This window comes from Carcharodon carcharias, chromosome 20, assembly GCF_017639515.1.
Source record: "Carcharodon carcharias isolate sCarCar2 chromosome 20, sCarCar2.pri, whole genome shotgun sequence".
NCBI lineage: Eukaryota > Metazoa > Chordata > Chondrichthyes > Lamniformes > Lamnidae > Carcharodon > Carcharodon carcharias.
In genome coordinates, this window is record NC_054486.1 from 87,266,276 (window position 1) to 87,283,064 (window position 16,789).

A 16,789-nucleotide genomic window follows, 5' to 3' on the forward strand; every position below is an offset into this window, starting at 1 on the left:
GGTGGGGGCATGAGGTGGCATGGATGGGGAATGGGGAGCGTTTGGAGGGTAAGGTGAGTGTGAGGGGTGGAGGGCCTTTGTGTCTTCATTTTAACTGGGACAAAGTCCCACAGCACTGAGGCGTGCCTTTTAGTCAGCCCACCTCCACACCCAGCAGCTCCTGTAGCTGCTTTCAAGCTTTTTCCCGGGTCAGCTGGCCAGACTCCAGCCCACACCTAACCCCCCGGCAGTAAAAATCTCGCCTTTGCGGCACTTTCTGTTGGGAATTTTCCCAACTCCCACCACCCGCCTTGAGGATGGAAACAATGGCCAGTTGGCCATTAAGTAACTGCAGGGTCGCCCTTCATCCATGGGCGGGCTTCACCACTGTCCAGCGGTTGGGGTTGGGGGTGGGGGTGTGCGGGTGAGGTTGGGGTGCAATGACCACGGTGCCCCATATAATTCAGCCCTCTGTTTCTGAGTCAGAATGTTGTGAATTCAAGCCCCATTACACTGACTAGAACCTAGCCTAGGTTGACACATCAGTGCAGTACTGAAGGGGTGGCGCAGTCAGAAGTGCTGTCTTTTAGAGGAAGTGCTAAAGCAAGACCCCATCTGCTCTTGTCAACCATAAATGAAATGGTCATGGATTTGGAGGTCTCCTGATATCCTGACCAGCAATTATCCCTCAGCCAACATGAACAGAAACAGATCATCTAGTCATTTATTTCATAGCTGTTTATGCAGCCTTGCTGCCTGCATATTATTGGCCATGTTATCCTACATTACAAGAGTGAACTACACTTATTCATTCATTGGCTGTGAAGTTTGTTGAGACTTCCAGACAATGTGAAAAGCACTATATAAGCGCAAGTTCTTTCTTTATTCCTTCTAATTAGTTAGAATAAAAAGGCTGTTCTTCACTGCTAGATTCCTAGACACAATTGGGCCCAACTTTAAGTCTGTGTAAGTGCGTGCATTTTGAGTGAGTTAAAAATTCACCCACAGTTTTCAGAAAACTCCTGTTGTGAGGCTGCTAAAATATTTACGCTGGTCTTGTGTACTTACTTAAGCAGTCTGTAAAAGCATTATGAAAGCTGAAAAGAGAGATTTAATAGCTAGTAATGTGTAAATTCAATGCTATTACAAGAATTGAAGCAAGCTTTAACAGCAAGTTAGAGCAGTTAACAATTTCTGGAATATTCCTAATTACTTAACACTTAGAAATGATCACATCTGTCAGATCAGTTTTTCCCCATTAGTTCCCCGATTGGTGGGTGTCTCATCCCATCGGCCCAACAAAATCCTGGCAATCACTCAGATCCTTAAAAGGAGATGCAATTGTTTTGAGTTCTCTTGTAATGAAAGTCAGTAAAGCAAATCCAATAAAACACAATTGTTTATGTTCCTTGCAGGAGTCTTCATCACCCATGGAGATGTCGGAGTTGGAACAATTGTTGGTTCGGCAGTATTTAACATACTGTGTATCATTGGTGTCTGTGGAATCTTTGGAGGGCAGGTCAGTCCGACTAAAAATACTTCTCTTAAAAATAATACGGAACAAAATAAAAACTTCGTTAACTTGACATTATTGTACAGAATGGATATCCCTGGAAGTCCATTGGCCACAATCCTACCGGGTTCATGGGCATCAGTGTACTCCAATGTTAAATCCCCCAGGGTTGGTCAAATCAGTGCAAGGGTACCTAATATGTAGGAGTGTAGGCAGGCGTATGTGTTACATCGCTAGTGGCTGCCAGAGAATCCAACACCTGTCCACTATGGTGAGGAAGGGGTTGTTGTTTCTCCTTCAGCAGTTTCACTGTTATTCGCCTCAGCAGGCTTTGCCTCATATATTTTGGAAACTGTTTCCTTTTGTTTAACCTATCCTTGCAGCATTGTGCTACCTGAGGTGTAATAATTGCCCTTTTTATAGCAATCTTATTAAAGGATTGAACATAGGCTTGTGCTATGCAGCTAGAACAACAAGAGCCTGTATTTATATAGCGCCAATAAAGGAAAAAAACATCTCAAGGTGCTTCACAGAGGCATTATTAATCAAAATATAAGGAGGTGTTAGGACAGATGACCAAAAGATTGGTTAAAAAGGTGGATTTTAAGGAGGAAAGCAAGTTGGAAAGGTTTAGGAAGGTGTAGTAATTATAGTTCGGATAAACATAGGACAGTAGCTTTAAGAATGTGTTGTAAGATCACGTGATCTATATAAGCCAATGAGTTAGCAGTGTGGAGAACCTCTAGGGGAGAGTTCTTCTTTAGTTTTAGAGTTCGATGCGCACATGTAGTTGCTGCTGCTGTCTTGTAAATAAAGTTAAATGTTTCCATCAAGAACAGTTGCCTGGAAAATCAACTCAACAAAACACTGCCGATGAGGATAAATCAGATCCAGCACTGTCCCTCGCCCAGTGATTGTGAGTATCTAAGATAATTAAAAAGAAAGGAAGACCTACTCATCTGAGATGTCACAGCTTGGCAGAATCAATCCCTTTGAGCCAGCCACTGACGACCGGTCTCAATATATAGAATGTCTTGCGTTCTACTTTCAAGCCAATAAAATCATGGGGGAGGAAAAGAGGAGAGCGATTCTCCTGAGTATTTGTGGGAGCAAGACATACAGTTTAATTCGAAGCTTGACAGCCCCTAGTGCCCCTGATTCAAAGACCTTCAGTCTATTAGTAGTCCTCGTTAAGCAACATTTCCAACCCAAGCCCTCAGTCACAATGCAGAGGTCCAGCTTTAATTCACAGAATAGAGCTCCAGGAGACACCATGGTTACCAATGTGACAAAATTAAAACAACTAACGGAATATTGTGATTTCGGTGAAACCCTAAATGACATGCTCAGGGACCATTTGGACTGTGATGTGCGAGAGAATGCAATTCAGTGAAGATTGCTGGCTGAAGTGGATCTTGATACTACGAAAGCGTTAGAAATAGCGCTTGTGATAGAAAGCACTGTAAGGGATTCACAAGCAATTCAAGGTGCGCAAAATGGTGCAGTTTTCCTAGTTGGGCAGGAATGGTCAAATGTGGCACGAAATGCCAGGACTCTGCCGTGAACCGGGAAACAGTTCCCGCTAACTGAAAATTTAGAAGAAACAGCTTAGCAACAAATTTAAAAACGAATTTTTATCAACGTGGAAACCATCATACTCCTAACAATTGGCACCTTAAAAAGGTGGAGTGTAATATTTGTCACAAAAGTGGACACATATTAAAACATTGCAAAGCGAGATTTAAACAGGCTCCCAGGCAACAAACAAAGTCCAATGAAGTATATAGTGTGGAAGAGCGAGAAATGACCAATTCTGACTTTATTCATTATTCAACATGAAAGATGGGAAGACAGAGCCAATTACTGTCACATTGCAAGTGAATGGTACGCCCTTAAAAATGAAAGTAGACATGGGTGCTTCTACCATTATAATAGGAGGACACACTTTCAGATATTTAAATAAAGGTGCTCAGCAATTAAATTTGGAACAAACATCTGCCAAGTTGAAAGCATACACAGGTGAAGAAATCCAGGTAAAAGGCATCACCAGAGTAACACCAAACAGGTAGTAGAAGGTGAGGGGCCAAGCCTTCTAGGTCATGATTGGCTGAAAGAGATTAAATTAAACTGGTCCAAAATCTTCCAGTTGTGAGCAGGTGGACTACCGGAGCTTCTAAAAAATATGGCACTGTCTTCAAGGATGAATTGGGAAAAATCCAAGGTCTACGGGCCAAGATTTACATGGACCCAGAAGCAACTCCTGGCTTCTTGAAAGCAAGACCAGTACCATACGCCTTGAGAGTGAAGGTTGATGCTGAGTTGAACTAGCTAGAGAGGGTCGGTGTCATAAAAGCGGTTCAGTTCTCAGAGCGGGCAGCACCCATAGTCCCTGTCCTCAAATCAGACGAGACCGTCCAGACCTGTGGGGACTGTTAACTGATGGTCAATAAAGCAGCCAAACTGGACAGGTACCCTATTCTCAAGATTGAAGACCTCTATGCCAAACTAGCAGGAAGGACAACATATAAAAAACTTGACATTAGTCACACATATCAGCAACTGGAACTGGATGATGCCTCTAGAGAATTTGTGACCATAAACACCCACAAAAGGTTACATCAGTACACATGTCTGCCCAGTACACATGTCTGCCCTTCGGTGCTTCTTTGGCCTGTGCCATTTTTCAGAGGACGATGGAGAGCTTGCTACAAGGACTACCTCAAGCTGTGTTCTACCTGGACGATGTACTAATAACTAGACTCTCAGAAAAGGAACACTTGGCTAATCTAGAGGAAGTCCTGAAATGATTTTTAGAAGCAAGAGTGCGCCTAAAGAAGGAAAAATGCACTTTTCAGGCAAATTAAGTCATTTATTTGGGCCACTGGGTAGATGTCCAAGGATTACACCCTGTTGAAGAGAAGGTTAAAGCAATCAGAGAGGTACCTGCGCCTAAGAACGTCTCTGAACTTAAATCGCTGTTAGGGATGGTAAATTATTATGGCCAATTTCTACCAAATTTATCAATGGTTCTGACCCTTCTACATTCACTGCTAAAGAGAAACCAGCATTGGGTTTGGAAATCACCCAAGAAAAAGCCTTCATGAAAGGTAAACAGCTTTTGCACTCTTCAAATTTGTTAGTGTACTACGGTCCGACAAACGAATTGGTGCTAACCTGCGATCTGTCCCCCTATGGTGTAGGAGCGATACTATTTCACAAGATGGACGATGGTACTGAGAGACCAATAGGCTATGTATTCAGGACACTTGCCACACTGAAAAAGGATATTCTCAGATCAAAAAGGAAGGTCTGCCATTATTTTTGATGTAAAAAATTCCACCAATATGTGCATGGGCGACATTTCGTGATAGTATCAGACCACAAACCAATTTTGGGTCTGTTTAGCGTGGAAAAGGCTATCGTTCCCATAGCTTCTGCACAAATTCAAAGATGGGCCCTAATTTTAGCGGCAATTGTAGTTTATGCACCTTTGTGCATAAGCCAGGAATTCATTTAGCAAATGCCGATGCCCTAAGTCGCCTTTCTTTGCAAGAGGATGATGATCATGTCCCAATTCCCCAAGAGCTTGTACTAGTGATGAATTTCCTGGATTCCTCACCAATCTGTACCAGGTAGATAAGAAACTGGATGAATCGTGATCTAGCCCTGTCTCGAGTGAGAGACCAGGTGTTACATGGATGGTCCCAGGAACCAGTTTCTGATGAATTGAAGCCATTTTTCAACCGAAGATATGAATTGAGCAGTCAAGATGGTATTCTATTATGGGGTGCACAAGTTATAGTTCCTTCACAAGGAAGGGAACTACTCTTGGTAGAGTGCCCATCCAGGAATCTCCAGAATGAAGACGCTGGCGCAAAGATATCTTTGGTGGCCAGGAATGGACAGCAATATTGAGAAGGTGGTAAAACACAGTGTGCAATGCCAACAAAAGTTGCCTTTGAAATCAATTCTATAACAGAAAGAAACTCCAGGGCTTAGGTCCTTGACAACTGAAGGCATGGCTATCAATGGTGGAGCAATTAAAATGAGGGATGCTCAAGAGACCAGAGTAAGAAGAGCACAGGTATCTCGGAGGGTTGTGAGGTTGAAGAAGATTACACAGATAGGGAAGTGTGAGGCTATGGAAGGAATTATAAACAAGGATGGGAATTTTAAAATTGGGGCATTGCTTAACCAAGAGTCAATGTGGGTCAGCGAGCGCAGGAGCGATGAAGGAACGGGACGTGGTGCACTTTAGGACACTGGTAGCAGAATTTTGGATGACCTCAAGTTTTCAGAGGGTAGAATGTGGGACAATGGCCAGGAGTGTATTAGAATAGTCAAATCTGGAGGTAACTAAGGCATAGGTGAAGGTTTCAGCAGTAGAAGAGCTGAGGTAAAGGTGAAACTGGGAGATATTACAGAGGTAGAAATAGGTCTTAATGACGGTGCAGATGTGAATGGCCATCACTTCAGAATGTCAAAAAAGCTTTTGCTGGTTAAAAGTATTTGTTCATAGTTGCTGTATATAGAAAAAATGAAGTGTAAAAATTATTAGCCATACTAAAATGGTGCATTAATCAAACAGATTAAATGGACAAAATCCACAAGGGATAAATTACCTGATTAAATAACTTGTCTGGATTATGTGAGACCATGTTTTAAAAGTAAATGCTCTTGATGGGCAAATAGTACCTGGCTTTCCTTTGCTAATTTCTTTCGATCTTGCTGTTTCAAATGTGATATGCACAGCTTTGAAATATCAGAGTTCCTTCTTCCCACTTAACCTCAGAATTTAGAATGACTAACTGCAAAAAGTTAGCTTTTATATCTTCCAGTTTCCTTTCATGGAAGTTGACCAACCAAAGTGACAAGATTAGCAGGGACAGTTGTTCAGTACTGGAAAATGGGCTTCCTTGAACAATTACGCCACATTACAAGATACTACTCACCTATAAATGTCATTTTTGACCAGTTGGAAAAAGTGCATATGTAGTTAGTTGATATATAGAACACGTTTGTGATGAGAGACTACAAACCACAGCAGTCCATTCAATCATTCACTTAGATCTGCAAAATTCTATTTACTGTATGCAATATCCCTGACAACTAGTTCATCCAGAGACAAGAAATCCTGTTACTGACACCCCAGAGGCCAGTTGCATTTCTGAAGCCAACTCCTCCCAACCTCCCATACTCTGAAAGGGAAGATCTGCTGACATCTGCTGGTTGCTTTTTAAATTTAATGGTGAGAAATATTTTTAACATTCATCAGGGAAGAGAATGATTTCATTTTCTCCCTGTTTTTGTGCCCTTCTCCTTGAGCTATGCATGATGGCTTGAAGACCATTCTCCAGGCCTTTTCGACCGCCTGTCTGGTCCTGGCCACTAGGCGGTATGAGAGCCACCCAGGCTGCGATCTTTGCCTATGAGAAATAGTTTGACATTAGCAGCTGCCACTGACCACATGGCTTAGTCAACAAATTCGCCATATGAACATTGTAACAGGTCTAGGCCATTCAGCCCTTCGAGTTTGTTCCAGCAATTAAACATGACAAACCTGTATCTCAGCTCCATTTTTCTATCTTTGTTCCATATCCCTTGATACCCACACCTAAGAAAAATCTATCGATCACTGTCTTAAAAGTTTCATTTGACCCAGCGTCCAGTGCCTTGTGTGGAAGAGGGTTGTAGATTTCTACAACGCTTTGTGTGAAGAAGTGGTTCCCAATTTCACTCCTGCATGGCCTAGCTCTAATTTTATAGGAACACAGGGCAGGAATTTCCCCGTGGGCTTCAGGGCCCGAACATCAAGGTCAAATAGGGGTCATAACCCCACACTGTGTGAGGAACGGTCACCCAGCAATGAATCCCCTCGAACTGGCCAATCAGTGGCCAGAGGGCAAGCTCATTGTCCAATTAAAGGTGGTGGCGGGCAGGCTTTCCAAGCTGGAGGTCCAAAGGAGGGCCCGCCGGCTTGGAAACAGCAGCAGTTTTAGGTTCCGGTTAAAGAGAGAGGGGGAGGGAGGGTGCCTCAATGCTGAGGCGCCCTCCCTCCAACCTTTTATACTTTAAATAAAAAATTGACTCAGCAGTCAGGCCAGCATTGTGGTGGGTGATCCCGGTGGGGGCTGGGGAGCACTGCACAGGAGCCTGGAGGCCACTAGAAAACCTTGTTCTGGATTTCTTCACAGGGGAAATTGATTCACTTTATCTGTCCCATTGAATTCTTTTATCATTTTAAACAACTCAATTAGATCACCCGTCAGTCTGCTAGACTCAAGGGAATACATGCCAATGTTAGGAATTATAGCCTGAAAAGACATCAAATCACTGCATGATATGTTAACCCTCCAATGCATTGTACCAATCTCAATGATAATCTATTTCCCTTTGTTGAGCTTACAAGGAGCTTGTTTCATTAAGAATCTAGGAATTACCCAATTTCTGCCCAATATCCTGTTCATATTAGCAGCTGATAGGCATAGTAACAACCACTGTATAGGTATATTAATTGAGGGAGAGATGAAAATAATTCAAATCCAGGCCTGATTTTCCTGTGTAAGACGAGGCACAGTGAAACCAAAAGAAAAGCCACCTTATATATCATCCATCAGCATCTTTTTGTAGATCCCCTCTTTCGCTGGTCAGGGCACCAGCATTGTGAAAACACCTATTAAATGAAAGAAGCTCCAGCTTTGTTGCTTGGATTCCCTTCTCCCTTTGCTTGCCAGCTTTATATTACACACAGAATACCTGAACGTTACCGACGAAAATAAAAATAACATTTTACTATGCCCTCTAGAACTGGCATGGGCAGATGACAGCATCAGGAAACACAATTATATACTGCAAGTAGAAAACCTTATCTTACACAAGCCCACATCTCAAAATGAATAAACTTCTTGACAATTTTTTAAGATATGAAAATGTGTCACATTCTACAGCTCCTCTGTTGGACAAAATCTTGTTATTTTATACATGCGATTCTAATTACTTTAAAAAAATGGGGTAAAATCTTAAGCCCTCTGCTGCGGTGAGTTTATTGATGATGGGACATTTAATAATGCAGGGGGGGACCCCACCATCTTCCTGCTTCCTCCCTCATTAAGTCCATGGTTGGTAGGCCTGTTGACATCTTTCCAGCCCACGCCCAATTGAGGCCCTTAAGTGGGCAATTAATGTCCTATTAAGGGCCTCACCCTGCCACCACTTAACCCAACGGTGGCTCACCATGCAGGGAGCACATGGGCTTGCTTTCAGGATCCTAGGTAAAGGCACTCAGTGCCTGATCAAGGGACCTGGCATCGGGAAGGGGGCAACCTGTGGATAGCACCCCCTTTCCCTTGCTGCCAACCCCTCACCCCTGCTCCTGCAATCCCTCCCTCCAGCCATCACTCACCTCTGGCCTGGGATCCAGTGACGATCCTCAGGTGGGTGTTGTACCGGCAGCTACCACTGTCTCCCTGGTGGCGCTGCCGTTGACTAGAGCTGCTGGTCACTGATTTGCCGGCAGCTCTCAGCAGGCGCGACTTCCAATTCTGTCAAGTACCTGAGTGGAACAAGATGCGGTAGGCCTTCCCGAAGAAAGGCGACACAGGGCTCTCACCGGCTCTGCAGACGGCGACCAAGATCCCGATCTCCTCCTCAAGATTCTGCCCATGAACTCTGCTTCAGCACTGGTTTATGGAGAAAATCCCTCATTCAAACCACCTTCTGTGGAATTGCTTGACATGTTCTGAAGTTGAAGTAAAATTTTGTTTGACATCTGTTCATGTATTATTGAAAAGCTCTTGCAATTGGAAATTCTTATCTAACCTTATTTTAAGGAGCAACGTACCAAGTGGTTCCTGCAATAAAAGCAACATTTAGTTGTTAATACATGTGACATGTTACATTTGATTAGATCCAGCACTAATATTAGCAGGCCTTTAGACTAGTTTTAGGCTACAATCGTAGAATTGACTTTAGTCCTGGCCGACCCAATTCCAGTCTGAAGCAGAGGGAGATCCTTTCCTCCAGGTCAGCTTGTGTCAGAAAATGTAGGTTCAAACCCCATTTCAGGGCTAGCACTTCAGTGTTAGGGAGTGCAGTATCATCACAGATATAGGGTGGAATTTAATGCTCTCCCTGAGGCCTGTTTGGAGGCGGGGGAGCATTTAATTGGGCCGGAGAGTGCCAGGTGAGGACCCCACTGCCTGCCTGCCTTTGCTCCGATTATGTCCCGGGCAGGAAGGCTCATGGACGGCCTTTCCACCCGGCTCCAATTGAGGCCCTTAAGTGGGCAATTAATACCCATTCACGGGTCTTATCCTGCCGCCAGTGGCATTCCACCAGTGGCAGAAAGGGACTCGCTATGCAGGGAGCCTGAAAAGCAGAGCCTTGTTGGATTTACATGCAGCCTTCCTGCCTGTGTGGTGGGGCAGGAGGAGGCTGGGAGATGTCAATTGTTATAGGGCACTCAATGCTTGATCAAGGGAACCAGCATCAGGAAGAGGAAAGGCTGCTGAAAGCCACCCCCTGCCCTTGCTGCCGACCTCACTCCCACCTCTCCTAGGACCCCCAACCCACGATCCCCACCCCACCCACCCACCCCTCACCTGTGTCTGAGTCCCTCGCTGATCCTCGGCCTCTGGTGCAGCTGCCACCATTTCTCTGATTCGGTTGGCAGCTCTCAGTGGGGAGGACCTCTGCCCAGGGTCCCACTGTCAAGTTAAATGCCTGATTGGTAAAATACATCAAGTCTTCCCCAAAGGGTGAAACACAGGGCTCTCACCGCCTCTCCAGCCGATGAAACCCTTACCCAGCAGTACGGAATGAGGCCCTTGAGTGGGCATTAATTGCCTAGTTAAGGGCTTCAATCGCCACTGGGGTGGAGAGGCTATCGATGAGCCCTTCCTGCCCAGACATAATCAGGGCAGGAGTGGGAAGGTGGAGGGGCCCCACCTGGCAACCTTGCACCCAGTTAAATGACCACCCACCTTGTGGGGGGGGACCATTAAATTCAGCCCACTCCCACCCCTTTGGTGATTAGGGGGCACTTAGGCAGAACCTCTTCCTACGACTAAATGGATGAGAAAGAATAAATGATAGGGTAAGTTACTCGTGAATGGGCTGAATGACATTTCCTTATTCCAAGCTTTTATATACCATTAAAACATATAAATAAAACAATATTCAAAAGATAAAAATCATACATAGAAATGGACACAACCAGTTAAGAGTATTCATATATGGGCCACTTGGAACAGCAAACATTTGACATTATCTTTTAAAGAATGTTAATCTCTATTGATTTATTCGGAAACCATAGCTTCAAACACCTTGTTAATCCTCCGAAGAAGGTCAAAGCCTGACTGTTTTTCACATTGTAAAGCAAAAGAAGGGTTTCGGAGGATGGTCTAGAGTAACGTCCCTCAGCATAGGACTGGGCCTCCATAGAATCACAGAAAATTCTTAATTTTTCACAAATGTTTACATAATCATCGTTAAGAATTATCCACACTTGCTCAAACTTATTTGTGTTGTATTAAATTAGCCTGGCAAATTTGAGATAATATTGGCTTTTCTCATTAAAGAATAGAAAAACCTTAGTAGAAGTCATCAGACGCATCATTAAAATTAACAGATTAATGTTGTATTTATTTGCTAACCATTACTCTTGTTCAAATGACCTTTATCCTTTCAGTACTGAAAATGTGAATTACTGAGAAGTGTGTACCCCTATTATTAATTTTAGTGCAGTGCAGCCTCCAATGTATTGTCTGCCAAGATATATCTTTACAATAATTACAAAAATTGTAATGAGCTTTTTGTTTAAAACTGGCAATGTTTTAAATGGAGAATTGTTAACTCAAAATGTGGTAGAGTACAAGGTCACACCTGCAATTTCCACACACTATGGGTTTCTAATTTTGGCATTATGGAGACCCACTGAATGGAGTTCAGGTATTTCTCTCCCCGTAAGATAAAATGCCACAATGCTCCACCTTGCCGAGTATCGCTGGTGGCAGACTGAGCAGTGAGATTAGCATGATCCTGCCAACAGACTGGATTTCCGCCATTCTGATCATGGAATGATAGAATTTAAGAGGCAGGAATAACATAACATAATAACAAAACAAAAAAAAGGACATGGGGAAAATAAGTAAAAAGATTAACTGTGACATGTGGCAGCTTTTAGGATGAGGCGCTTTTCGTTGGTCATGTTCCTGCATAACTGTGAAAGTTTGAGTGCTAATCTCTCACCTCGGCATGGGTGTGAGGATTGAAATTGCTCGAAGCATTGAATGCGCATGAGATAACCATAGGAACAAAATGTTGAAAAGTTCTCATGAGAAATCCCAGCTTCTTTTTCAGTAGCCTCATTTTTGACTTTTTCAGATCGTATATCTGACACAGTGGTCTGTGTTCAGGGATTCATTATACTACACCATATCAGTGATTCTGCTTATTGTGGTAAGTAATAATGGGCATCATACTCAGTGTTAAATGCATGACGTTTCAATGCTACATCAAGTGGTGCATTACCAGTTGCAGCTATACATATCAAGGGACATATTATAAGATTCAGTTATACCCCATAAAGGGACATATTAACAGGTCTGGGTGGGGGAAATGAGGGGAATTCCATCCCCATGTTTTTCTGCAAAGATATTATTTTGCAGAGAGCAACAAATGCTGGAAAACAGTAATTTTGTTGCTAATATTAATTCAATGAAATGTCTAATGCTTTGCTAACTGGAGCTGGAAAAGCAGAGGGAATCATTTTGTGTGGTCAGTTCTATCTGTCGAAAGATAGTTGATGAGCAATTTTTCCTCTGCTTGTAAGCCTGACTTTGTATTTAAGCCTTTGGTGATACTTCTGAAGTTTTCTCATTATTCATCATTTGTGCATTATATACAAGATGCTGGCTAAATTCAGGTTAACAATACTCCCCTGTGAAACTGTTCAGACCAGGCTAGCTTATGCCTGCAGCCTCCCTGGATTGGCATTCATACTGATGTGAGATAATTGGCATTAATAACCAAATGTTGTAATGCAAAGTAATTGAAAGTCATTGACATATGTAACAGTGTAAGATACATAACAGTGATTCTCACTGATTACCTCAACAATTTTATTTGATAATGTTATTGCAGGTTTATTTTCTGATTAATTGTTCATTTGTATGTCAATAATTCCCTCCCCAGAATGTTCTTCCAAGAACAGTGGAGAAAGCAGAACTCAAGATAGCTTTTAAACAGAAAATGGAAATATATTTGAATAATAAATAATTGAAAATGGGGCAAAGGCCCCATAAATTGGAGCTAGAGAATAGCTCTTTTGGAGTGCTGCACAGGTGTCATGGGCTGAAAGGCATCCAGGGGTCACAGTCTGAGGATACAGGGTAAGCCATTTAGGACTGAGATGAGGAGAAATTTCTTTACCCAGAGAGTGGAGAGCCTGTGGAATTCGCTAACACAGAAAGTAGTTGAGGCCAAAACATTGTATGTTTTCAAGAAGGAGCTATATATAGCTCTTGGGGCGAAAGGGATCAAAGAATATAGGGAGAAAGCGGGAGCAGGCTATTGAGCTGGATGATCAGCCATGGTCATAATGAATGGCGGAGCAGGCTCGAAGGGACGAATGGCCTACTCCTGCTCCTATTTTCTATGTTTCTCTGCTGTAAAATTCTAATTTAAAGGTCATCCAGTCAATCATTACCAGCTTTGCAAAAGTAGAAATATTATAGTCTACGGTAAAGCAAAATGCTGTGGATGATGGCAATCTGAGTTAAAACAGAAAATACTGGAAATTCTCAAGGTCAGACAGCATTTGTCGAGAGAGAAGCAGAGTTAACGTTTCAGGTAGATGACATAGCAAGTTAGAAGCAGGACAAGACCATTTAGACAATTGATCCTGATCTGCAACCTAACTCCATGTACACGCCTTTGCCCTATATCCTTGAATACTCTTTAATAGCAAAAATCTATCAATCTCAGATTTAAAATTTACAATTGATCTAGCATCAATTGATGTTTATGAAAGAGAGTTCCAAATTTCTACCACCCTTTATTTGAAGAAGTTAGTCCTAATTTCACCCCTGAAAAGTCTGACTCTGATGTTTTGACTCCCCAACCAGTAGAAATATTTTCTCTTTATTCACCCTAGCTGCTCATATTTAATATCTTTAAAACTTTGATCAAATCACCCCTTAACCTTTTAAATCACAAAGAATACAATGAAAGATTGTGTAATCTCTCTTTGTAATTTAACCTTTGGAGTCCAGGTATCATTCTGGAAAACCTATGCTGCACCCCTTCGAAGGTCAATATAGGCTTCCTCAGATGTGGTACCCATGTTCAAAGAGCTGAGGTGTGGTCAACCCAGGTTTTGTCAGAACTGAAGCAAGTTAGAGATGTAATAGCTTATAAGGATGTACATATCCAGGAGAAAAGGGGAGAGGTGAAGAAATAAAGGGAAGTCTGTGTTATGTTGGAGGATAGGCGTGATTAACTGACAAAAGGGATGTGGTACAAAGCAAAAGGGCAATAGTAATGCGGTAATCAACAAACAAGGGCCGGAAATTTATGTCCTCTATAGGAGTGGATTGTAAGCAGGGGTTTGCATAGAACTAGGTGCCATGATGGTGGAGCTGTGCCCGTCACCTACCCAGCCCAGAGGTATTTTACCAGCAGCAGGAAGAGGCATTGGGTAGCCCACTCGCCCATAGACCAATTGAGGCCCTTAAATGGCCAATTAAACATCACTTAAGGGCCTCCTCCTGCTGTTGCTGGGATTTTGCCCATGGCATGGGAGGCCAGCACCAAATGTTGTGGCTTTGTGGCGGTGCTAAGGGGAAGTGCCTACTGTCCAGGCACCCTGTGCTCAATGGAGGCTCCCGCAAGATATCCACTCCCTTGTTTCCCCTCTCCCTGCCTTGCCATCTCTGGCCCTCCACCCCTCTCACCGGGGGCCTGCCAGCCTGGTCCTGGCAAGAACCCGGACTTACCTTCACCCGGGCTCCCATGGAATAGCTGCCTTCCCAGTGGTAGCCACTATTAAATTGCCTGGCAGCTTTCAGAGGCTGTACTTCCTCTCCAATAGGGGCGGAATTCTCATCCTAAGCTAATAAATGGCTACAGGGTGAACCTGCCTGGCAGAAGTGACTCATCCCCCAACTTTTACATTTTGGGAAAGGCCACCATCCCCCATGTAAAATTCAACTGAGAAGATGGATTTAGAGGAACTAAAAATGGCAATAGAGAAATCATCACAAGCACCTGGGAGCAGAAATTAGATAATTCTGAAATTATTGAACTCAGTGTTGAGGCCGGAGGTTATAAAATGCCTAATTGAAAGGTGAGGTGTTTCACCTTGAATTTGTCCAGCTCTAACAAACAATCTATATAAGTTGATTGGTAGCCTTTCTAGTTTGATGGATGCGTAAAAATCAAATATCTCAAGCAACAACATTCACTTTTGTATTTTGTCAGAACATCTACATCTGTCAGCTTCACAAGTCCTTAGTAAGTTAGAAAAGCAATAGGCAGTCCATGAATAGATGCTAACAATTCACATCAGGAGGTAAGTGTTTGTGATAGAAATGGCCTGTAAGCATTCTTCAACTACCCTTGAAATTATAGTTGCTTTGTGCTGTCTCCTATAACATAAAACTGTGTCCCAGTCACCATAGTGACCAGAGTAAATGGCTCGGTGTAGACCAGGATACAAGGTTTCCTCCTTTTCTCATGGGAACTAACATTTTCTGTCATTTGAATTTGAAGGGTTTTTTTTCCTCCACCAACGTTGTTGATTGAAAATAAATTGTGCTACAGAGAAAGGAATGGATGACAAGAAAATTGCCAATCTTACTCAAAGCTAACTGCTGGTAGAATAAATCCAGCGAGGGAGTGAATAATTGTATCTGTAAATCAGTTTTTCAAAATGGATGTCAGACTCGGACTTGGCTACATGCCGCAGCCACAATTGATTTCTTTGGTACCAAAATAAAAAGAAAAATCCTTATTCTTAAAGGAATTCCCTTCATTGAAAGAAGTATCAAGGGTCAGTTATCAAATGTGGTAAGATCAGAAAATGCTGCAAATACTTAGCTGGCCAGCATCTGTGAAGGGAGAAACAGAGTTAATGGGTGGAATCGTCCCCTCCCACCATTGGCAGGGTTTCTAGCGGGCAGACAATGCAGCGGGAAATAAAGATTGTTTTCCGGGCAGTGGGATCTGACGGCAGGAACTTGCAGTCCATGACCGTCATGCCATTCCTGCCTAAGACCATCAGGAAGCTGTTTTGCACCTTGTTTTTGAGATTCAAATTAATACCCGATCAGAATCGTCTCCCTGCCCCGCCCACCATGCACCCCAACACCCCCCCCCCGCCACAACTGTCCAATCAAATGCCCCACCAGCAGGATTTGACATTGGTCCAGAACATGGCTGGACGAATGTGGCAACTTGGGTCAAAATCCTGGAACTCCCTTCTTAAAAACACTGTGGGTGTACCTGCACCAACGGACTGCAGCAGTTCAAGAAGGCAGCTCACCATCACCTTCTCAAGGGCAATTAGGGATGGGCAGTAAATGCTGGCCCAGCCAGCGACGCCCACATCCCATGAATGAATATAAAAAAAGGGGACCTTGCCTGGAGAGGGAGGGGAGGTGATGGTGGAGAAGAGGACTGTGATAGTAGGGGAAGTGGGTTGTTGGTGAAGGGGGCTGTGAGTTGGGGGACTGTGAGTTGGGAGGGTGTTTGGAGAGGGCACCATGAGTTGGAGGGTGGAGAAGGGGACTGTGAGTGGGGGGTTGGAGAATGGACCGTGCGTGGGGCAGGGGAGGGGGTGTGGAGAACAGGGCCGTTAGTGGGAGGGGGTGGACAGTGGGACCGTGAGTTGGGAGGGATAAGGGGTCCATGAATGGGGAACCCCTAGAGACTGGGACCGTGAGAGGGGGGTTGGAGAAGGGGACTGTGAGTAGGGGGTTGGTGGAGAAGGGGACTGTGAGTTGGGGGGTGGAGAAGGGGACTGTGAGGGGGGGTGTTGGAGAAGGGGAATGTGAGTAGGGGGGTGGTGGAGAAGGGGACTGTGAGTGGGGTGAGGGGTTAGAAGGGGACTGTGATTTGGTTGGGGGAGGTTGAAGAAGGGGAGTGCAGGTGTGTATTGGAGAAGGGGAAGGGGACCATGAGTGGGGGGGGTGGAGAAGGGGACCGTGAGTTGGGGTGTGAAGGTGGAGAGGGGGAAGGCGTCTGTGAGTTGGGGTTGGGGGGTTAGAGAATGGGGCCGTGAGTTGGGAGGGGGGGTGG

The 16,789-nt window shown here is 43.9% G+C and overlaps 1 protein-coding gene across 1 annotated transcript in view; it reads left to right on the forward strand.

Annotated features, from left to right (window-relative positions):
• Positions 1-16,789, forward strand: part of LOC121292357 (sodium/potassium/calcium exchanger 4-like) — a 283,353-nt gene that overhangs the window by 207,236 nt on the left and 59,328 nt on the right. The window contains exons 6-7 of the mRNA XM_041214208.1: positions 1,395-1,498; positions 11,876-11,950. Coding sequence (XP_041070142.1) covers positions 1,395-1,498; positions 11,876-11,950 — 179 coding nt within the window. The remainder of the gene's footprint in view (positions 1-1,394; positions 1,499-11,875; positions 11,951-16,789) is intronic.